The sequence below is a fragment of the Mesocricetus auratus genome, unplaced genomic scaffold (assembly GCF_017639785.1).
Source record: "Mesocricetus auratus isolate SY011 unplaced genomic scaffold, BCM_Maur_2.0 Super-Scaffold_100047, whole genome shotgun sequence".
Lineage (NCBI taxonomy): Eukaryota > Metazoa > Chordata > Mammalia > Rodentia > Cricetidae > Mesocricetus > Mesocricetus auratus.
This window is the reverse complement of record NW_024429224.1, coordinates 1031208-1054993: the sequence shown is the minus strand read 5'-3', so window position 1 is coordinate 1054993 and position 23786 is coordinate 1031208. Positions and strand designations below refer to the sequence as shown.

The following is a 23786-nucleotide window of genomic DNA, read 5'->3' as shown; positions in this document are numbered from 1 at the left end:
TCCTGCTTGACTTGGGCATCTCTTGCTATGCGATGGGGTGAACCCTGGGAGTGCTGAGGGGGTCTGCTGTCAGGATTCTGAGGCCTCAAACAGAAGCTCCAATGTGTGATGATATAAGATGATAAAATGCACACACATGCAATCTCGAGTGACTTCAAGACCCCAGGAGGCCTGTCTCATCACACAAGATGATGCAGAGTCTGGTCCAGGCACAGGGTCATGTGTCACAGAGCAGAACTCTGCTCATCAGTGTGGCCTGTTTTCAGTCGGGTGAGGATGGGAATTCCATTCCCTTTTGAGATAGATGAAAAAGCTGGTCCAAATCTTGAATCACCCTCCACCTCAGCACAGTTCCCAAGCCTATCAAGAGCATGTCACTACAGGCTGCCCATCAACCTCGGGCTCAGAAAGGACACTCATCCTCTCCTTCCCACCACCACAGCCTAAGACAACCACCTCATCGTTCTACAACACTCCAAACTACTTTCCAAAACACGGGGCGAGAGGAGGAAAAGGGAGCCTGTCAGGGGCAGCCAGATGAGCAGGACATCTGGTAGTCTTGTGCCCACACCGACACAAGGTGCTAAACCGACCCACAGCAGTAAACTACCAAACAGGGATTCTGCTAATCTCTATCCCAGATACTCCAAGCAAGTGGAGAAGACAGCTGGAGGAGCAACAGGTCCCCACAGCCCCACCCTAGCCAACAGACTGACATTTATCCAGGGAGCAAATGGTTCTTGGTAGCTGCAAGCGAAAAAACACAAGGCCCAGCTGGTGAGTGTAAATTTAAAATGTAAACTCTGTGCCTTTGGGTGTGATAATTATTCTCTCTGAGCCTCTCCAGTTCATCTGTAAAATGGGATGATGATTCCTGCCCTGCCAAAGTCCTAGCTGGCTAGCTGGTATGAATACCAAGTGGTGAATGATCTAATAAGAATGCTCTCTCTCTGTCTCTCTCTCTCTCTGTGTGTGTGTGTGTGTGTCTGTCTGTCTCTGTCTCTGTCTCTGTCTCTGTCTCTGTCTCTGTCTCTCTCCTGTGCAGTCATGTGGGCAGGAGGCAAAGTAACCTGCACTCCCTCCTGGAGACTCAGACATATTAACACTTAAAATTAAGGAATCATGCCTTGAAGAAACCTACTTCCTTTGGCTCACCAAATGCTGCCCACCTGTATGTACAATGGGATTCCTTCAGCCCCAGCGTACTGTAACACCTGTAAGAATTTCTGAGAAACACTCCCATGGGAGCTCTGGACAGAGGGGGGAATTAGGGAAGTATACCCCAGTTTAGAGAAACAGAACTTTCCCCCCTTTCCAATGGCATGTCGGGGCATATCTGTGCCTCAATGCCCATTTCTGGTATGAGGAGAAGGAACATTCCTCTCAACAATTAAAACTGGACTGAAGATCTCCAACACAATCTCCTGCAGGCTACCACTTCCGGGGTCCAGAAGCTGGGAGACTGGGTTCCAAAAGAGGGTCCAGGCAGATGCCTGCCTGCCTGCCCTACCCTCTTCTACTCCAAAATGCACTTGTAGCTGCAGGTAAGCACCATGACCTTTGGCTTCTAGAAAAGGGGGCAAGGTCCCCGCAACAGCTGGCCACACATCTGAGAAGACTGTACAGGGACAGAGAGACCAGATAGCACAGATGCATAACCCACATGTGCCAGAGATCCCATTTACGGATCTCAGAAGGGCATGGCTATCACAAGGGCCACGAGGGTATAACACTAGCAGTTCCCCCCAACAATTCAGTGACCCCACTTTTCTTTTAGAGAGAGGGCTCCTTGAAAGGTCAAGGACTCCAGGAACCGTTGGCTCCTCTGGAAGAGCTCTGCAAACCCATTCATGGCAGACCCATCCATAATGGCACAGACTTTGCTCCCAGCAAGGACAGTGCTTTATTAATTATTCAGAGGACAGTACAATTATGCAAATCTGTGGACAGTCTCTGCCCAACTACTGCCTTCTGCAGAGAGCGCCTGAGGGGGATGGGGAGACCCAGAGCCAGAGCTGCTGTGTATAGGGAGCCACTCATCCCACAAAAGGGACAGTAACTCCCAACATCCTGGCTAAGGTAACTACTGGTCAAACACACACACACACACACACACACACACACACACACACACACACACACACACACACAAATGAGTTGGAACCACTTTAAAGATCAGCTCTGGGCACCTTATAGTAACTTTTTCCAAAGCAAAATCACCCTGCCACTTGAGCCAGCCATGCCATTATGCAAGGCTCACTCATGCAGGTCCTGAAGGCAGGGAACGCATCCAAAGTTCCACATCCAAAGTTCTGTCTTAAAAACATGTTTCTGAGGAGAGGGAACACCTCAAGCCAATGTGTACCAAATGATGCTCTGCAGAGCACTCCTGCAGACATTCACAGCTGCTCCTGGGGTTGGGGTGGGGGCAGGAAACCCTGGTTTAAACAAAGCAGAATTGATGTCTTTACTGCAGGGCCTCTCAAGGGCTCTACCCTGGGGAGAGGAAGCAAACAACCCCCCCACCTCTGCCCCCCCAGAAGACAACATAGAGTACCACACTTAGGAACCTCTGAAACCAATTTTGAGGCCATCCCTCACCCCCAGATGGCTTTAGGCTAAGAAATCTCTCATCCCCAACCCATTAGCATCAGCAAGAATATGGTGTACTGTGTGTACTGTGGACCTTGGTTTGGGAAACATCCTTATGGGCTGGGGGTGTGGCAAGCTTCCCCTAGTCTGAAGAGACTGTGAATGTTCCCTGCAGGCAGTTACGCAGGTCTCTGAAATACCGTGGAACACGTTTTCATGACCCCTATCCACAGCAGCAAAGTGACACATCACGAACTCAGGGGCAAAGATGAGACCACCTCAGGTACCCTGAACGGTGCTCACTTGGCCAGGCCTCAACAATTCACCTCTCACTTTGGCAGAGCAAAGTGAGCAACAGGCAAGATGCCACTGCAACCCACCGTCACCATGTTCTCTGCCCTGACCCTCCACGGCAGTGACCAAAGTCACACCCACGTTCTGATTTGGGTAGTGGGGTGCTGTGAAAGCCTGTATCTTCCTGCCCTCTTCCCCATCACCCCCAACACAAACACAAACACACCTACTGCCCATCAGTGTCACCCCAAGAGGAACTGCAAAGTTACTCAGCGCAATATTCGAACAGATGGAAAGGACATCCACCAAGCTGGACTCCATCAAGACACTCATCCACTGAGAGAGAGCCTGCCCCCACTGCCACGACCTCCCCAAGAACTTCATACTACAACATCCTTTCGCAGAGTCCCTGGTGGCCTATAGACAGTCCCCAAAACTCCTGGTAGCTGCCATGTTTTCATGTGGGAGACAGTGAAATACTCTGGAGAAACCTGCAGACGTTTCCATCTCTGCCAATCACTGGCAAGTGACTTAACTTTGAAAACCTCAATTTAAATTATTCATCTATAAAACAAGGAGGGGCAGCATTATCCAGTGATTAAAGTTTAGACCCTAGCAATGGGTGATGGACTGCTTGGGTATGGGTCCTAGCTCTGGCAACAAGTGTGGATGTGGCTTGGCCTGTCGTGAGCATCAAGTGCTGAGTAGGGAGCTGGCCCAGAAGACGGCTCACCATGTGACCAGGACACTAGAGGACCCTGACTTTGTATCTGAAGAACTCCTAAGTCTCGACGTCCACTGTGAGGCTAACCCTGGAGAAGAGACTCTGCTGTCTGAGGTCAGTTTCTTCACTTATCAAACAGGGAGGATAAAGTAGGAATAGGCCAGGCTATCAGCTATGGTGTATGTTCACCGCCCAATTCCTGGCACAGGAGCCTCAAAATGGTAAGCAGTTTGCTATTATTAATATTAACAGCACACGCAACATGCCCTATGAGCAGAGACCACATGAGAGATAGCTGACAGGGCTTTACAGACAGGGCCACACTGGGGCTCTGTTTTCTCCTCTGTGAAGTAAGGATGGTAGCAGCACCTGTGAGGGTCAAACACGGAAAGGCACAACACCTAGGCTGTGCTGAGAGCTCTGTCTGGTGTGGCAGGGCACCCCTCCAGCCCTGAAACACTGGCTTGTCCTGCCCAGGGGCTTTGCCCTCATGGAACAGGGCTGGAGTCACATGGCTGCACTTACTTCCTCCCAGTAAGCGAAGTCACTTCTCTGCACCTCAGCTTCACACCTGGAGCCAGGGAGTCAGAGTGAGGAGTCCTGGTGACCGGTATGAGCTCGAGACAGTGCAACCCCGGCTTTGCCCTCCCCGCTCGAGCTCACTGGCCAGCTCCTCACTGTCTCAATGGCCGCCCTCACCCATGCACCTCCAGCAAGCCCCGAGCCCTGGCACAATGACATCAAGTCCTACTTGATCAAGAGCAATGGGCTGCCTGGTGGAGACACGCAGTGAGTGCTGGTCTCTTTCTCTGGCCCTGAACTTCCTTCCATCTAACAAGAGGGCTCTGGTTTGGAATGTTCTCTGAAAAGGCATTACAACCTTAAAGCAAATGGCAGCCCAGATAAGGGTGGGATCTCAGCCCTGGCTGGACTCTGACCAGGGAACCAACAGCCTGAGCAGAGAGCTCTCCCAGGAGTGCCAAGGGCCACTCACACACTGAGCTTCAGTTTCTACATCTGCGAATGGGAGACAAACCCCACCCCACCCCCTGCAGGGAGGAATCAAGACCACAGCACCTGACATGCTTAGACAAGCTGCCAGCATACAGCTGGGCCACAATCTTTGCCCTCTACAATGGCTCCCAACTTTGTAGCAATTCTCAGACTTGGAGGAGACACAAGTTACCCAATCAAAGCATGTGATCCAGCAGGTCTAGGGCCTACCTTGAACATCTGCCACAAACTCCATCCCAGACACTTCTGTGACTGAGTTTTCTAGCGGCAGTCTGGGGTGGGGACTGAAAAGGAGGAATACATGGCAACAGGAACAGGGGGCGGGGCCAGGAACAACCCATTAATTAATGTCCTCCCCAGCCAGAAACAGCAATTGTTGAGGCTTGGCCATTCTTCACGTGCTAACAATCTGCAGCTGCAATACAACGTTCTGATTATGAATGTCAAAAAGACGGAGCATGAAATTAACTTCCCCTTAGTCAGTGGGCACAGGGAGATGCTACACTAATTCACTGCCCTCAGCATGAAAACTCCCTACAACGATGTCACATCTTACTAGGGTGTGTGCTACCCTGGTGTCATCTATCTCTCTGCCCAGTACTCTTTTACAATCCAGTCGGGCTGATGAGCAATCAACAAGGGCCCTGCTTGTTCAAGAAAGGTCAAAACAGTGAGCAGGAGAGGTTAGGAGAAGGGGAGCTGCCAGGGAAGAGAAGGCTGAAGAACCCACTCGCTCCCCAGTGGAAGTTTCCCACTGGAAAAAGGAGGTGGGAGATGGTTCCACCTTCAGGTCACACATACGGGGAGATGTACCAAGAGGTGGGAAGGCTGGACTCAGAGCATGCCTGTCACTCGTGAGCCCCTGCTCCAGCCTGGCCAGACACACCAAGGTGCCATGAGTGCCAGCAGAAGGTGGGGAGCAGAAGCCTGCCAGGTGACCTTTTGGGGGATGCTCCCAGCAGCAGGATCTTGAGGCTGCCCACTGTCCCATCTCTCTCAGGAAACTTATGCATATGCAAAGTTACTCCCTGGCCAGCAGCTAGCTGCACTGTCGGTGCTCTGACCAGCCAGCCTACTGCAGAAGCACTGACAGAGAGGCATGCGGGCCTTCTGAGCAGGCAAAGGCATTCTTGACATGTGAAGCTTGACCTCCAGCTTTGGGGGTCACTTCTTAGTTTAAGAATATCCAGGGAGTCCCCAAGAAGGACACTCTCTTCCTCTCTCTCCTGAGATCATACCTACTACTTGCCTAGCATAGACAGGGTGGCTTTCTCAAGTACTTTCATCCCAAGTTCCAAAATAAAGTCTATGTGTGCATGCAGAACAGCACACGGGGCGGACAGTCACGTGTCCATGGAGCTCAGATGCTCTCTAATTCAGGAGGGAATGGAAAAGCAGGCACAGCAGGCCTGGAGGGGAAACTTTCCCTCAATTACGTCAACTGCATCCGAGTCACTTCTGAGCCTTCTTAGGGAAGAAACACATAGGGTCACGATGAGAAGGGGGCGTGGCTTGTTTATGGTGTTCAAAGACCAGATGGCAGCAGGAGACCAAGCAGTCTCACCTTACTCATGGACCACAGGCTCCACGTGCGCACTGAAGGGGTCTGAGGGTGAGGAGCTGAGCCCTTGGTGGGGTTAGGCCATGACCTTGGGCTTTGTTTGGGCTAAGGGAGAGTGCCCCTTGCATGGAGTGAGGAGGAAATGGGCCAGTGAGTATAGAGGACAGGCCTTGGGCATGTCACCTGGAGCCCTGAAGATGGGACAGCTTCAGTTCAGTCCAGGCCTGCTGCCCACATACTCGAAAAAGTCCTACGGGATAGGATGCTTACTCAGGGCCCTCCTCCAGACAGCAGAGATCTGCAACCATCAGAGCGTCTCTGGGAAGGGGCACTTTGTCCTTTACATTCTCATAGAGAATAGGGCTGGCAGCTCAGGGCAGGGGGAACCCTGGAAGGCAGCAGCCAGTGAGGGAGGGCTGTGGTTTTCCTTCTCGCCTTGTCAGCCTCCCTACGATCTCTAGTTTCCTTCTGTGGTCTTCAGAAATAGCCGGCAATTAGAGCCCAGTAATTAACTTTCTGGTTCAAATAATATTTTGCAAAGGAATTCCATTAAAGAGTCAATTTGCATATCCTCTGATATGGGGTCTGGAAATAGGCAAGGCTACTTGGGGAGAGAAGTCCCACAGGTACCCCTGAGGCTAACTGCCACCAGGACCTGGGCTCACATGTGAGGTTGAGAGGGGAGTCCAGGTGCTGCTGCAGGGTAAGTTACCCCCAAAAAGTTTGGCAGCTTGTTCACAAAATAGGCCAGTATGTCCACATGCCCAGACAGAACTGTGTATATGGACAGGAATGTGTACATGGACACCCAGACACAGACTACACACACGCATACAGAAAACACAGATATATGTAAACACAAAAGGAGACACACACATGAAGAAAACACAATAATAATACAGTAGCCAGCGCTTACTGAGAACTTAGATTGAATCATTGGCCTATATTTGACGTACAGAAATCTTAAAACTTCATATGGTCTAATCCAATAGGATGCCAAACTGGTCTGTTGTAATTGTTTTATATCAAAATACACAGACACATCCATGTCATACACATACACCTTCCCAAAGACAGAAGTACATTTACAAAATATGTAAAAAAAAAAAAAAGTAGGCAGATATGTGTGTGCTTGTCCAAAGGTAGAAGGTAGGTTTACCTAGCCTCTGAAACTGAAGCCGGCAGCCTGGGGCTGATCACCAGCTAATTTCCACCATTCCTTAAGATATTACCCAGCTCAGATACCTAGAAGGTCCACAAGGGAGCCGCAGACATAAAAGGAAGGCAATAAAAATGAGAGAGCAAAAATAAATTGGCTGTTCCATGCATCCAGGTTGCATTCTGTGGCTTCCCGCTCCTCTGGCTCAGTCACACATGGCTCTAGCTAGGCTTGCTCATGCTCTTGAGGCTCCAAGCAAGGTGCCACATAGGGAGGCAGTCTGACTACAGAAGGCCTGACTGTCATGTGTCTCAGTTTCCCTGGACCTTTCAGACCCTTCTCTGCCTGTCTACCCTGTGAAGGAGAGATGCCCTCTCCATGTACCACTACGCTTCCTTGTAATGACTCGGTTCAAGACTGAAATCTGACTGCCATATGGACAGCGAGGAGGAGTGGAAGGGGAAGGAGCTGAGAGCCGGCAAGCCTTCTTCCACAAGAATTAGTGATTTCTCCTTAGAGCTCGTATAACACATAGTGCCCACCCACACAAGAGTTCCTGCTGCTGAGGAAGGCCAGACAGGGCAACCAGAAGTCTGCAAAGGGCCCTGCTGGAGATTCAGAACAAGGAACAGAAGAGGCAGCTCTGGAGGAAACAGCACGGCTGGCCACTGGACTCGGGATGGCTGTCAGCTCACAGTCGCTAATAAGCAAACTAATGCAAATTAAGAAACACCATTTTTCTGCTTTTCCAAAAGGAAAGAGACCTTTTTATGATGACAGACAGTTCACATCTTAGACGGGGTGAAGAAAAGTTAAAAAATAGCCATTCGCCAGCAGAGAATAAACCATTATAGGCTTTTGATATGCTTTTTTTTTTTTTTGGCCAAAAACTTCAAACTTCATATTCTTTGACTTAGTAATTCTATTTTTAAGACATTATCCTATGGGAAAATAAGAGATGGAGACAAAAATGAATGCTCAAGGATTTAAATTAATAAAGAAAAAGTAAAGCTAATGCTAAATGATTTAAAATAAAGACGGCTCAGAAGAAGCTGGACCAATGGGCATTTAAAATAGATTTGTAAACCACACAGGGGCTCTGCACTCCCAGGTGTGAACAGGAAGAAGGGCCTTTTACCAGGCCTCTGTCTCTGCTCTGTTCAAGGTTAACAACCATCTCCATTATGACTCAGTTCTTCTTACCAGGGGCAGCAGCATCTATAATCTCTCCATAATTAGGGAATGCTATCACATGACTGACTGCTAGTCCCAGCCTAGAGATGAGAAAACTGAGGCCGACCAAACAAAATGGCTTCCTCCTACGGACATTAATACCTGAAATCCTACAATTAAGCTAAGTTCTTCCACATGTTTTACTTAACCAAATTTTAGAAACATTCCAAGAAGTATTCGAGACCCAGTATTAAAAGCTAAGGAAAGAGCATGGAATAAGCTTATATACTTGTAATTAAATACTGAACGTATCATTACCAGTATCTCCATCATGATTTTCCTTGTGACCACTGTGTAGATGTATAAACTGAGGCTCCCAAAACCTAAGTGACTTGCTCCAGGAATGGCTTCAAAGCTCACACACTCCCATTACACCTGGCAGCTGTCTGGGCTGCATCTTGCAGTCACTATACATCACAGGCCAGTCCCAAGGGAAAGTAGACAAGAGCCTGATGTCCCATCCCCTGTGCAGAGCAGAGCAGGAACCAGAGCACAAAGGCTAGCCTGGGTACCAGCCCTCCCTTCCAATTCTGTCCTTCACCCGGCTTCCTGTCTCTCCCTCCAAAGGGTATCTCACTCCTGGAGACAGAGCGCTTATCTGCCCACAGAGAACCAGGTGAGGGTCTCTGTAACAACCCCACCCCTAACTTCCAATTACCTCCCCTCCCTGGTTCTACACACATGGAATACCCAAGAGTAACTCTCAGATGTGGAAACTGAGTTCCTCGAGTTGCCTGGAAGAACACTGCAGCTCTAACTTGACACACACCAGCCTTGCCTAGCTGCACCTGACTGCCTGCCTTTCCAGGCTAAGTGTTACAACAGGCCAACCAGTGCCCCTTCCAGAGTACAGAGAGCCAGAGTCACCTAGAAATGGGGGAGCGGATGTCAGCTGACCGACCTCCTAGCTCAGTGACTTGGTTCTGGGAAGGCAGAACCGCCATATCCTCCATTGCTTTCACCAGCATTAAAACCTCCTGCAAATGAAGTGGCAACACCCCCAGCCGGCACAAGGAAAGCGCTCCTGCGGGCACCGATTCACCTGGAGAGCACTGGCCAGAGCTCATCTCTGCTATCCAGGAGAGATGACCGCCTGCCCCTGATGCTTACTGCCAAAGCCTCCAAAGGAAGGAGTGTCTGAGAGGCCCAGAGATCACAGAGACCAGCTGGGGACCTCCCCTGACGCCGTTTTCAGTAGAAAAAGTATAAAGGCTCAAACCTGTCCAGTAGCCCTTGAGCCCCCAAGTCCCTGCTGGCCTGACCAAAGCCTCAGAACCAAACAGCGGCAGCTCACACCCAGGGCACTCTTCTTTCTCAAGAATACCAAAGATCCCAGCACAGAACCAACTGGTTTTCCAGATCTGGATGGAGAATTCCAGAGCAAAAAAAAAAAAAAAAAAAAAAAAAAGGACCTCCCCAACACAGCAGTCTGAGAGCACACAGACAGCATGCAAGGATTAGCAGCTGGCTCCACAAGCCAGCCCATTTCACCCACACTCAGACTCAAGAGACTGACCCAGATAGCCCTAAACTGTTCATCTACATGGAAGGGTCTCTGGGTTCAGGGCTCACACAGGCAGAAAATCCTGGAAGCCCCTTCCCATCCTTGTCCCCCACCCACTCACTGCCTGGTGTCTCTGTATTCCCCAGTCCCAGAGAGAGGCACAGCAGTCAGTGGCAGTGCCACGGAGAGGGGATTCGATCTCTCCTTGCTCTGATCATGCCACCCCATTTGGGCAGCACAACACCCACAGGAGTGAAGAGGTACCTCTCCACTGACTCAGGTTTGACCATGAAATTAAGGGTGGGAGTAGATTCACCACAGCTGGTTACTCACTGAATTCTAAGAATGATGACTCCAGGGACTGCCCCAGAGAAGCATCTGCCAATTCACCCAACAGCAGCCAGTGGATCTATTCCTGAACAAAGCAACAAACCTAGACCCCAACCATGGCAAAGCCCATTTCGGCTTCTACACTGAATAGGATTCCAAACCCAGTCTCCCTGACTGTTCATGGAAAACCTGGGCTCTTTACTGGCACCAGACAAGCCACTGGGCCGGATTTTGTTTATAGAGAATTAAAGAGAATCCCACACCACTGCCAGTGACATTCAGCTCCTCTTGCTGCCGTTCACATGTCCAGAAATGGACTTGGAGTTTCACTCTCAAATCTGACCCTGCCTACCCCTCCCCCTACATATAACAAGGCTAACCTGAGACCAGGCTGAACAGGATGTATCCCAGGCCGTGTCAGCCTAGACCTCTGGCTAGCGTTAGTTAGCACTGCCAGCCAGCCCAGTGCTTGCTGGTTCTGTGGTGCTTGCTGGTCTTTCGGTGCCGGCTTCCCAGGGTCGGGGGTAAACATGCGGGCTGCTTTCAAGAGGGCAGACACACCAAGACACCCGAGCTGCCTGCTCCCGGACAAACACCACATGCACACAAAACCAGTACGTACACAAGCCCTCGCATTCGAGAGCAGAGGGTCCGGACCCCTGCCAGGGAAAGCGCTGAGAAGGGCATGTTCTTGGGGGAGACAGCCCGAGGGGGGGGGCGTATGAGAGAGGAAGGCAGCCAACCGGGTGGCCTGCCGCCCAGACAGACAATAATAACAAAGATGGGAATGGAGATTTTCAAAGACGCAGTGGCTGCACCCAGCCCTGAGCTCTGACCTGGCTGCATCTTCCTGCCAGGGAACGCCTGGTCCCCTGGGGCACTGTAGCCATCAGTGGAAGGCCGGGGGTCCTGCCTTAGGCTGGGCTTGGCAGCCAGGGCAGGAAGCCAGGTGCACCCAGAGAGCCGCTCTGGGCTGAGGGGCTGAGGGACGAGGAAGGTCTAGCGGTTCTGACTGGGATGTGGGAGGGGGACTCCGGGTAACCAGCTGTCAGTTAATCGTCATTCCACCTTGGGCAGGAGTTGTGATAACTTGGGCTCCTTTGCTTGCTGGCACCAAGGAGGGAGGGAAACATATTATCATTCTACCTGTGCCTTCCACACAAGAAGTGCCAACTCGCCAATGGTAAAACCGACACAGACCTAGGAAGGGAAATGCCAGCCGCCTATGATGTTGGGGCTGAATATTGAAAAGGCTTCTTCAGAGCCTACCGGCTCCTTCACCTCCACGACACGTTCTAACTGGCACAGGAATCCATCACTGTGCCTGTGCCTAAGTAGAAAGGAGCCTGTGGCTGACACGACTCAAGGAGGAGAACCAGGGCCCCCAGAGGCTGTGCCTGCCCGGTGCCCCCGCACGGACAGGATGGCTTGCCCTTGCGAGCTGAAGCCTGCACGTTACCAATGACTCCAAAGCAGGCTCAACAACCTCCTCCCCGCTCCTCTGCCCCACAAGCCACCTCCCCCTGGAATTTCCACACCTGCTCCCGGCTTACACAGAAGGAAGCTGGGAACAGGAGACACCCCTGGGAACGGGAGGTAAAGGAGGGGAGCAGCTGCCCAGACCGGAGGGGGAAGGCCCATCTTCCGGGGTCTCGGGTTATGCCCATCAACCCGGCGCCTGGGCACTGCCCGCTCTGCTCGTCCCAGCCCCCAGCGGAGCACGTGCCCTACTTAGCACAGATGTGCCCCCTAAGCAGCCCAGCCCCCTGCTCCTCCCCTCCAGATGTTCACCCCTTTCCGCGCCACGAGCGCTGCCTGGTCTGGGCAAGACGCAGCCAAAAATGCCTTTTGTATCGGACACCGAGGGACTCAGCAGGCCGGGGGATGGGTCCTGAGGGTGGAGGCGCCACTTCCGTCCCTACTACCTCCAGGCACTGCACGGCCCGGGAAACAATGCCCACCTCGGCCACATGAAGCAGGACCCCTCGTGCCCGAGAGGACACTTGCCGCCCGGCCTCGCCCCGGACCTCCGGCAGCCGGTGGGGGCAGCGAAGGGTGCAGCCCCGGTCTCCCGGCCCGACGGGGACCCCGTTCCCGGAGTTCCCGGAGCCCGGAGAGGCGTCCCTCCCGCGGGAGCGCGCTCTACCCGGCTCCGGCTTTGTCCCCGCGCCCTCGGGGCACAGCCCGGGCGACGGCGGGCTCACCTTTCATTGTCCGCGGCGGCGGTGGCGGCGGCTGCGCTCCGGAACCCCGGCAGGATGTGGCGGAAGCTGTGGTTGCGGTCCAGCTTGGGCTGGCTCTTGGTGCGCTTGATGGAGCCCTTGAGGCGGCGGCTGAGGAAGCCCTGCGCGCGGGGCGACAAGAGGGGGAAGGGGAGGCGGGGTTAGCGCGGCGGCGGCGGCGGCGGGCCGGGACCCGCACCCTCGCGGCCCACGGCGGGCCGGGTTCGGCCCCAGCAGCTCGCGGCCCGCGCCGCCGCTCGCCCGCCGACCGAGCGCCGACGGCCCGGCCCGCGCAGCGCGGCCCAGCCCACCCCGCGCCGCCCGCCGGCCAGCCCAGCCCGCCACGTCGCCCCCGCCCCTAAGCCGCCGTTGCCATGGCGACGCCGAGCCGAGTGCCTCCGATCGTGGCCGAGGATGCCCGAGACACCCCCCCCGTGCCGAGGGGGGGGAGCAGGGCTTCGGAGGGGCGGGGACCTGGAGGGGGTCTCGCGCCACCAGCTGCCCCTCATCTCCCAGCCTTCCTTCACAACCAGGCCACACCCCCAACCTCCGGGAGGATTCTTCCACACACACCCCGCCCTGTCCGGGACTGACAGGAGCAGTTACACAGTGAAGCACACTAAGGCTGGGAGAGCAGGCCCTCCAGCCCGCCAGAGCCTAGTTGCAGCACTCCGGCCAGCTAGATCCCTAAGGGAGGCAGACAGTGGATGGACGTCAGGATGGAGCCCGAAGCTCTTGGAACCCAGCAAGGCCAATCCCCATGGGTACAGGATCCCTCAAGTGTCCCCCTTAGGGAGCAGCCGGCTGGAGGTGTTGAAGGGTTTGCTGAGTACCCTCAAATTTGGGACACGGACTCAGACCAAGCATGGACTCCACCAGGCAGCGCTGAGCTTAAACCACCACCCCCAACTCACCTCACCCCAACCCAGAGTTTCTGGACTAACGAAAAAGCAGGGGAGGAGGCAGGCATCAGTCAGTACATCAGGTTGGACCAGAGCTCCCTTCACAGATGATGGGGATGTGGAGCTCAAGGACCACAGCTGAGTCTTACTCAACGAGGGGGCTAGTTTTATGTCAACTTGACACAGGCTACGGTCATTTGAGAGGAGGGGACCTCAATTGAGAAAATGCCTCCGTACAATCTAGTTGTAGGGCATTTTCTTATTTAGTGATTGATATGGAAGGGACCAGCCCAGCGTGGGTGATGCCATCCCTGGGCAGGGGGTCCTGGGTTCTATAAGGAAGCAGGCTGAGCTAAGCCATGAGGACCCAGTCAGGAAGCAACTCCCCTCCATGGCCTCTGCATCAGCTCCTGCCTTCAGGTTCCTGCTCTGTTTGAGCTCCTGTCCCGACCCCCTTCAGTGATGGACCATGATATGAAATCATAAACTGAATAAACACTTTCCTCCCCAAGTTCCTTTGGTCATGGATTTTCATCATATCATTAGAAGCTCTAACTACGACCCTGGGCTTGGAACCTGCAGACAACTGGAACTCCCTGAGGAGGGCTTGTCTGGGAGGAATGCTACGACCCACCCACTCAGCCTCCATTCTGGGTGATCTACAGACAGAAAGAAGTAAAGCAGGTGTTAACTATTTTGATGTCAGTGCTGTCAAGGTGATGTCAAGGTCACCTTTCATCCACCACAGGAGAGTGGAACCCCAGGTGGGTCTGACAGTCCTCTGACTTCAGAGGGTCAGGTGGACATTTGCTGCAGCCCCCAGACATGACGAGCTGAAAACTAGACTGAATAAATCCTCTCGTATCACGAGGACACACAGGAAACACCTGAAAATCCTCGTCTGCAAGTGAAGAAGCCTTTCTCAGAGATGAGGTGCCTTGCCCAAGGACGTCCAGCTCCGGGGACTGATGCCAGAGATGTTCCCACAGGACACCCCCTCTCTCGCAACACCTCAAGCTATCCCTCACCCTGCCCTTTCCCCTCCACGTTTTCTTCCTCCTCAACCTCTCCCATCCACAGCAGACCTCTTCCTCTTGTCTCTTGTCAGCATTCCACATGTCCTCCTAGGCTGGATAAAATGCTACCTCACCCAGAGACTTTCCCAAGTAGTAATGTCCAAACATATCTGACGCCTGTAGTCCAATGACCTGCGCAGATATTCAAAAGTACTGAGCTCAGCAAGCACCTCTTGGCTTACAGAGTAAATCAGAGGGACCCTCCTCCTGAGACACAATCCACAGGCAAGGCATTGTAGACTAGGGGAGCTCGAAGTCCCTGGGACACAGCAGGCATGCAAACTCTGTGCTCTCCAGACCTCAGCCCCACCTGGCTGGCCTGTGTGAGAATCTGCAGCATATGTGAACTCGTTCTTGGCTTTCATTCTCTGCACTGGTGTTTCACAATTGTGACACTCTTAGGGTACAAAGAACCACAAAGTCCATTTTACAATTTATGGAGCCCATCCTATAATAACACTGTCATCCTGATCCTATTTCTGAGTTTTAAAAGAATAAAAGTATTCTCCCCTCTAAGAGAGTGGGTTGGACTCTTGATGGACGTCAGTAACTTCCTTTTGAAAAATCAATGCTACCTGCTACTCCCCCTTACCCAAGTCAGCAGCGATCTGGGGGTCCAATGCTCCCAGAGCCTGCTGCACAAGACACTGGGAACACAAGAATGGGCACTGCAGGGTGACAGTGTCTGCATTTCCAAGAGGCTGGGAAGCTCAGCTCCTGAGGGACTCTGCAGAGAGCCACTGAGAACCCCTGCTAATCCCCACTTTTCCACAGTCTTCCCTACAGACCCGAGTCCCAGGTCAGAGCCCCACATACAATAAACGCCCTCACCCTGAAAGGAGACTCACAGACAGCAGGTTGTTACTAGGGTGACAAAGGTCCAGAGGAGTGAAGGGGCTTCCCCAAGATTGCACAAGGTTCATGAAAGGTCCCAAGCTACATTCCTGCTCCCTGTCCCCGTTCACAGGGCTGGAGGGTCACATGTTCAGCCCTGCCCTGGACAAAGGGAAACAAGTTGTTTCTTTTGTCCCTTCATGGGATCAGCTAGAACCAGAACTCACGAAGAGAAAGTTATGCTAGGCCCAAGTCAAAGGGCTGGGAGGTAGCTCGCTGGTAGGCTGCTTGTCTGGTGTGCGTCAGGAGTAGACTTTGATGCCAACACTGAGGGAAAAACAGAGATCCAAGCCGACCTTTAACTAAATAGTACAAGGTAAGGTTCCTGTTCATTCCAGTCAGGCCTGGTGGTGCACACCTTCAATCCCAGCACTCTGGAGGCAAAGGCAGGCAGACCTCTGTGAGTTCCAGGCCAGCCAAGGCTATGCAATGAGACCCTGCCTCAGAAAACAAACAGTTCCTGACACCCACTCTGGGGCTGTGCTGGGGCACACTGGCAGCCCACAGCTAAGGACTGAGAGGCCTCAAACACAGCTGTACCAGACCCCCAGCTTGCCCGAGAGTGGGTGGGTAATACGACCGTGAAATGACTTAGAGAGGGACATGCAGTAAGGATTAAACAGGACACATACAGCTGACCAGAGTTTACGTCTGGGGTGCAGAACAGAATGTCCAACAAAAGCCAAGTCGATTCTCACAAGGAACCCACTCAAATACAAAGGTTTCATAAAAACCTGCAGTTTATAATAGCATATGCCAGGGCTAGCTCATCTGTGAGAGCTAGACATGCTTTCAGTAATCACTCCATAATCACTCCTTTGCCTGCCCTCCACCCCTCCACCGTCACCCCCCAAAGTCTGCTTTGTCACACATTCTTTAGATCATCTTGCTACACACGCAGGATCTTGTCTTGCCAATCAATCCCTGGGGCACCTCAAACTTTTTCACGGTGCCTGGGTTCAAATATCTTTGTTCATTTGTTTTTTGGTTTTTTTTTTTTTTGAGAGGGTTTCAGTATGTAGCCTAGGCTGGCCCCAAACTCATGATCTTCCTATCTCAGCAGCCCAAGTGCTGGATTTGTAGGGGTAGCACCATCACACTTGGCTTCCTAGGATCAAATCTTTTTCCCCCCCAGGAGAAGAGGTTAAGACGGGGTTTCATGTAACCCAGGCTGGCCTCAAAACTCCTAATCCTTCTATCTCCTTCCATGTGCTAAGATTACAGATAGGGAACACCTTGTCTGGTCTGGGTTCGAATTGTAATTCGGGCAACCTCCATAAAAATTACTGGCCCTTTCTGAGCCTCAGTATCCCTATCTGTAAAACAGGCTATAGACAGATCCTACTTTATGGGATTATTGGAAGGACTATGGTCAGATACTACCAGTAAATCAGCAAATAATTAAGCAACCACATGTAGTAGCTTTACTGTCACCATTACTGAGATTGGCCTAAGTACAGCTAATTCTTTTTTGTCACAAGGTGTGGGTGAGCATCGCAGGTAGGAGTCTGCCTGGGGCTGTGAGGAGTCTGCAAGCTGTCTGGCAATGGGGAATGGGGACAGACACATGAATGAAGCTGCTTGCAAAATGACCCTGGAGCCACAGAGTAAGATCCAGTTTAGAAGTTCTGAACTCTTTTAGCTAGTGCGTTCTTCTAAAGCAACCTCGGACTCCCCATGTGCACAGTGTGCGGCCATGGGGCTGCTCAGGTGAGGCCTGAGCTTTCATTCTGGGAACATGGACTGAAGTGTAAAACGCAGCAGGCAGCCTGCAGTCCACCCCTGTGGGGCACAGGCCTCCATTAACACAGCAGGCAGCTGCGCCAGAATGCTGAGTTCAAGTAAGGCCTCAGGGCTTTCATACAAGTCCCTGCCTCTGCCCCCTCTGTGAATGCCCGCGCCCCCCCCCCCCCCGCGCCCAAAAGAGCACAGGCGTCCACAGCAGATCCCCACTCTACCACTGGCCCAAGCCCCGGAGCGAGAACACAGGTGTCTTTGGCAGGAAGGACAAGCCGTCAGGCACACACCACACACACACACCCCAGTTGCAGCCTTTCTGTCCTAACATCTGGCCCACCCCTGCTCTTCTCTGGGAGGCTGTCTAGCAGCGCTCAGAGCCCTTTCAGAATTCCAGGCGCATGATTTCTTCATTCACCCATTTCAATCAATTCGCGGTGATGAGGATGATGATAAATGGTGGGTTATCGAGCAAGCTCCTGTTTTGCCAAGTTGCTGCGTCCATGAAAACTCAGAGCACATCTCTCAGCAGGGAGGGTGTCAGTCTAGGAGGCTCAAGGCCTCTGCTAAGAGTCCTTGGGAGAAGGCCAGCTTCGGTATCTGAATGTTAGGTTTTCAGAATGGGGAGAGGAGGCTAGGAGAGATTAAGATGCTCAGGGTGGCTAGGTTGTTAGGTGGCAGAGCTTGGACTGTACCCAGGAGAGTTCTGGAATGTGGGGTGAACAGACAGCTCAGACCACCCTCTGCACACAGGTGAGATCCTGAAGGCGCAGGGAGGAGGTCTTGACCCGCCCTGCCCTCCCACACACTGTACTCTGAAGGATGTACATACCCACACCACCCTGGGAGCCCTTTGTCACCAAGGGCCTCCAACCTGCTGTGTCTCCTGCAGTGTGAAGTACGGAGCCCAGCAGCAGGTACCCAGTCAAGGGCATGCTCCTTCCCCTACCGTCAGTAACTGCCCAGTCAAGCATACACCTTCCTCCACCCAGCCCAGCCTTCATCTCCTCCTCCTCCTCCTGCAAACTGACCCTGGGCCAGTGCACATGTGTAAGCGGCCTGGCATGCCTCTGTCTCCCTTTATCTGTTCAACCTGCGACCCTGAGATGGTACTCAGGATGCAGGCAGAACGCCATGGCTCCATGCTGGGCAGTACCCAGCTCTACCCATGCCAGATTTTAAGAGTCCAAACCCAAACAGGGAAGCTTCGGGGAGGGAGGCTGTTTTCACAGATGTCTCCTTCAATACCATCCTAGGGCTCTGTCCAAATGCCAAGAACACATCTAAATAAGCAAAACCAGAAAAGGCAGGGGAAGAGCCCAGCCAGATATTGCCACCTCTCGGCCCCGGGAGGGGAGAGATGCTAGGCACATAGCAGGCTGGGGCAGGAAACCTGTTTCCTGGGTGGATGGGTGGAAGCAGCAGGACCCACATGGTACAAACCAGACATGCAAGGCCCAGAGGGTCCCCAGGCTTGTCTGGGATAACCAAGCTCAACACCTAGGTCTCCTGGGATCCTGACAGCTTCAGCACCGTGCCTCCAGACTCTCCCAGGTAGCTGACTTCCTGCCCGCGGCCTGCTCCAGTCTTCCGTGGGAGACATAAGCAGCTGGGGCCAGTGAGCACTTTCCGGGCTGGCGCCTGCCAACTCTATGAAGTTAAGACCAGTGACCGGTCAGGGCTGCCGCACTCTCCCAGGTCCTGAGCGCACATTCCCACTCAGTGCCAAGGAATGCTCTGGCTCTGCCCATGTCCTTCAGATGTGCCATTCCTCTGGTCATCCTCCACCATCAAAGGTGACTGAAGCTGGGGAATGACTCGCTAATGAAATGACAGGCACAGTAACAGGTGAAAGACAAGAGGAATTTTAGGCTAGGCTCATAAGCCAGCGCCTTTCTGATGGCCACCCACTTTTGGGCCATCTTAGGTCACAGATCACCCTCTGACCCATGCCAGTGTTCCCTTAAACATGAAAGACTTTTATGGTTCACCTTGTCAGCAGAACACATGGTCGACACACAGAGAACACAGGACCACAGGCCATGAGGTCCCCAAGAGGCTGGGACATTCAAGAGTAAAATCCTGTCTCAAAATACTGAGTAGCCAAGAATGTTGGCACACCTGTAATCCCAGCTCTGAGGAGGCAGAAGAGGGAGGATCGTGAGTTGGAAGCCAGCCTGGGAGCAGAATGAGACCCTGTCTCAAACAAACATCCTGGCCAGGAAACTGCACATAAACTCATTCTCACATGGAGAAAGACACAAGGGTGAACCATATTTAAGCTCAAGGACAGGCATGCCAACAACCCTGCACGGAAGGCATACCCACAAGAAAGGCGAGCAAAACGTACACGCCCCCGAGCACCACCACACTCGCAGACACACCAGCCAATACACATGCAGGTCAATCAGCGCTCGTGTACAAGTGCTACACACACACACACAGCTGTTAACAGGCAGCCACAAACGATACTGACACAAAGGTCAATCACACCAGTGAAAGGACAGAAAGTGATCCTGAAGATCAAGCTCAATTCTGCCACCAACATCTCCCAGCCCCGCACGGGAGGCTTGGCTTTGGGGCTGTCTCTGAGCCCACCCTGCTTACTCATCATGTATCCTGAAAGCTTGTCTTTTACCGTCCCTCCATGTGTGGCTCTCAGGGTTTTGTCAACAAACTACTGCCCCAAACATGTTTCTGCCCTAAAATGTAACACAATCAGAAGTCCCCATGTGACACAACCCCAGGCCAAATCGGAGATCTGCCTTCATCTCCCTGAAGAAGCAGGAGAGTAGAAGAGAAGTCTCTTCGAGAGCCACGCTGCCCAGGCCAGTGGCTGAACACCCACAGCTGCTTCCCTGCCGGTAGAAGGGAAAAGAACTGTAAAACGACAGTGTTTGTGAGGGCAGTGGGCTCAGGCAGGGAGCGCTCGGGCCGCTGCAGCACACAGGCCTCTTGCAACCCACCATCTTCACCATCACCTCCAAAATTCCCTGCCCTTGCTTGTACTGCTCTCTGACCAGCAAAGACTCCAGAGGGCTACCTGAAATAGAAGTCCCCTTCGCCTGGAGGACACAGTTCCTCGTTTTAGCTGCCTCCTCCCACCCAAGCTGGCCTCACTGACCCCGGGGACCGGGGGCGCGTGTGCGTGTGTGTGTGTGTATGTGTGTGTGTGTGTGTGTGTGTGTGTGTGTGTGTGTGTGTGTGTGTGTGTGTGTGTGTGCGCGCGCAAGGCCAGCAGGTATCAGTAAGTATTTCCTGAGTGAATTTGTATCTATGATTTTTTAAAAGAGACTTTAAAAAGAATCCCATTTAGGAGTAACGCCGGTGGGCGTATCAGAGGAGGCAGCGTTTTAGAAATACTGACGATGAGATGCCAGGTGGGTCTAGACTCAGGATAACGGCGAGTATGACTACTTCTGGAGACCCCTGCCATTGCTCCAGGGCCCCTGGCCTCGAACTTCCACACCAGGGCCCCAGCCTGGGCTGATGACACATCATGAGGACACGCAAGGCAAGGGTCCCTTAAGAAATCCTAAGAGCCTGGAGAAGAGAGAGTGAGTGACCCAGGAAGCGGGACACAACCATGGCCCTCTAATATTTCCCTAGGCCTGAGCAGACATCCATGTGCAGAAATTAGTCATGCATTCCTTAGGTCTCAACCATGGATGTGACAACAGGGAGTAGCCAGGGGGTGACTGACCATTCCATAAGTCCCAGGCCTTATGCCTTCAGCATAAACTGGCTCAGAGGCCTGGAGGCCAACACGTTCTAGGCCAGTGGCTCTTAACCTTCCCAATGCTGGGCCCTTTAATACAGTTCCTCATGCTGTGGTGGCCCCCAACCATAAGATTATTCCGTTGCTTGTTCTGATAGTTAGGCAGGGGGTGGGGTTACACCCCCAAAGGGGTCACAACCCACTGGTTGAGAACCACTGTTCGAGGTTGACCTTAGGCTAGCACAGGAGGGGGCTTCGGGAAGTCCATTCCGCCAGGGTGTCTTCCCTTGAGTTTGGCCTTTCGTCTTTGTCCCCTGGCCTCAGGGCTGAGATCCCATGAGCAGGCCAGTCTTCCTAGTGAATCATACCTTCCCCATCCTGTGTGAGCAAATGCTCTGGCGAGGCCGCCCAGAAGAGTGGCCAGGGGTCCATTCTCAGCCTCCCTGTTCACCACACAACAGGAGTTGACCTCACACACACACTCACAACGCTCCCAACAGGCCCTGTGTTAGAGCTCTTCATGACTCCTTTGGGCCTCACAACCCATTATGCAGATGGAAAATTGGAGGCTCAGAAAAGGCAAGAACCTTGCACAGCGCCACACAGCCTGGGTAGATGACTCCACAACCAACCATGAAGTCCTGAACAAGCACTTTGGTCATTCTGTGACTCAGTTTCCTCGCTCCTACAATGAAAAGGCTGGTCTAGGAACCAGTTGACCTCTAAACCCTTTGTTTCTTGGGCATGCCTCCACCACCACACCAACAGGAATTCATCTGCTATGACAACAAATAAAAGAGAAAACAGTGTCTAGCCCACAGGATGGACGATGCCAGTAGCTTCCCAGACACCCTACGGTTTGGACTAGCCCCGGGGCAAGGCAGGGGAAAATGCTAACCAATGAGGAACAACAGAGAACCCAGAAAGCCAAACTGAGGGGGCAGTGGCACCCCAGAGCCCTTGAGCGGCAGGGTTGTTACGGCCTTTTCACTAAGAGAACGGTGGCACCCGGGCCACTGTCCTCCGGTAATGTGGCAGTCACAGGCCGCTCTGCTTCAGAGGGACTGTGAGAAGAGTCTAAGTCTGGGCAATGGCTGATGACCTGCTGAACTCTGGGGAGCTGGGCAACCAGTCAGTTTCCCTTCCCAGAGCAGGCAGCCGCAGCGGCCTCAGACGCAGAGTGGGGGACTCTCAGACCTGAGGAAGTGGCTGCTCCCCACGTCACGCCCATCTAGTTCATTTGCTCCCTACTGTCCCCGCACATCCACCGGTCCCTAGCAGGTGCCCACAGCAGGCCCTGAGGATTGCAAAGAATCGGAAGCCAGTCCCGCCCTTGAGAAGGTCCCTATCAGCTGTCGGAAGACGCACATGGTGGATCATTGGTGACAGAGTGGGGGAGGAAGGACAGGAGACACTGAAGCTGGGGAGGGGATGTCTGCCCGGGAAGGCCTTTCAGGGAGCAAAGAGTGGGTGCCAATAAGAACTTCAAAGCAGGGGTGGAGGGGTGGCAGAAAGACCAACCTGCCCCAAAGTGGAGGCTGGGACAGGCCTGTGGGGCCTCGGGTGCCCAGATGCCAGGCTAGAGAAATGGATCCACCCACCCCTACTAACACCAGGGCAGGGGAGGGACATTCTTTAAGATGTTCTTTAAGCAATCCCACGGGCCTTATACATCACCATGTGTGGATTTGTGTAGGAAACAGACGTCAGTTGATACCGATGCCACCTCCACAGAGGGCCTCCTGGCCTCAGAAACAATTCCCACCCAAGACCTCATATGAATTATGTCTGTAATCCAACCCCAACCGCGCAGAATCACTTTGTATCCATAGCAGGAAGTAGAGAAGAAATCGGGCTGGGGGTGTGGCTCAGCTGCTTGCCCCACATACCTAAGACCCTGGGTATAAACCGGGGGCGACGGTGTGAGCCCGTCCTCTTAGCAATCAAGGTGGAGGTGAAAGACCAAGAGTCCAAGGTCTATCTACGAAAAGGGAGATGGGGTGGGGGCTGGAGAGACCCTGTCAGCAAAGCGCATGCTGCACAGGAGTGAGGACCTAAATTCAATCCCTATCAATCCCTAGAGGGCATGGGATGGAAAGAAAGGAGAGAGAGACAGGGAGAGAGAGACAAAGAGACAGAGAAAGAGACAGAGAGACAGAGAGACAGAGAGACAGAGAGGGGGGGAGAGGGAGAGACAGAGAGACAGAGAGAGAGCGACAGAGAGAGAGACAGAGAGACAGAGAGAGAGACAGAGAGACAGAGAAAGAGACAGACAGAGAGGGGGGAGAGGGAGAGACAGAGAGAGACAGAGACAGAGAGAGAGACAGAGAGAAACAGAGAGACAGAGAGAGAGAGAGACAGAAAGAGACAGAGAGAGAGGAAGAGAGACAGAGAGACAGACAGACAGAGAGACAGAGACAGAGAGAAAGAGACAGAGAGAGAGAGGGGGAGAGGGAGAGACAGAGAGACAGACAGACAGAGAGACAGAGACAGAGAGAGAGACTGAGACAGAGAGACAGAGAGACAGAGAGAGAGACTGAGACAGAGACAGAGAGAGAGACAGAGACAGAGACAGACAGAGACAGACAGACAGACAGACAGAGGGAGACAGAGAGAGAGAGACAGAGACAGAGAGAGAGCTCAGTGGCACATGCAGAGAAAGCAGAGACAGGCAAGTCCCCAGGGCTCTCTGGCCAGTCAGTCAGCTTACACACCGGTGAACTCTAGGCGAGTGAGAGACCTGTCTCTGAGAGCAGATGTGGGAGAAGGAAGGGAGAGAAGCTGAGAAAGGCTCCAAAGTCAGCAGCTGTCCCCTACACACACGTG

At 53.0% G+C, this 23786-nt stretch overlaps 1 protein-coding gene across 10 annotated transcripts in view; it reads right to left on the bottom strand.

Annotated features, from left to right (window-relative positions):
• LOC101834130 (DAB2 interacting protein) overlaps positions 1-23786 on the bottom strand; it is a 172840-nt gene that overhangs the window by 56353 nt on the left and 92701 nt on the right. For 8 of the 10 annotated variants that reach the window (XM_013122020.3, XM_013122023.3, XM_013122022.3 and 5 more), the window contains one exon: positions 12616-12755. The exons of the other annotated variants lie outside the window; for them this stretch is intronic. In XM_013122020.3, the coding sequence (XP_012977474.1) occupies positions 12616-12755 (140 nt within the window). The remainder of the gene's footprint in view (positions 1-12615; positions 12756-23786) is intronic. 10 annotated transcript variants of the gene reach the window in all.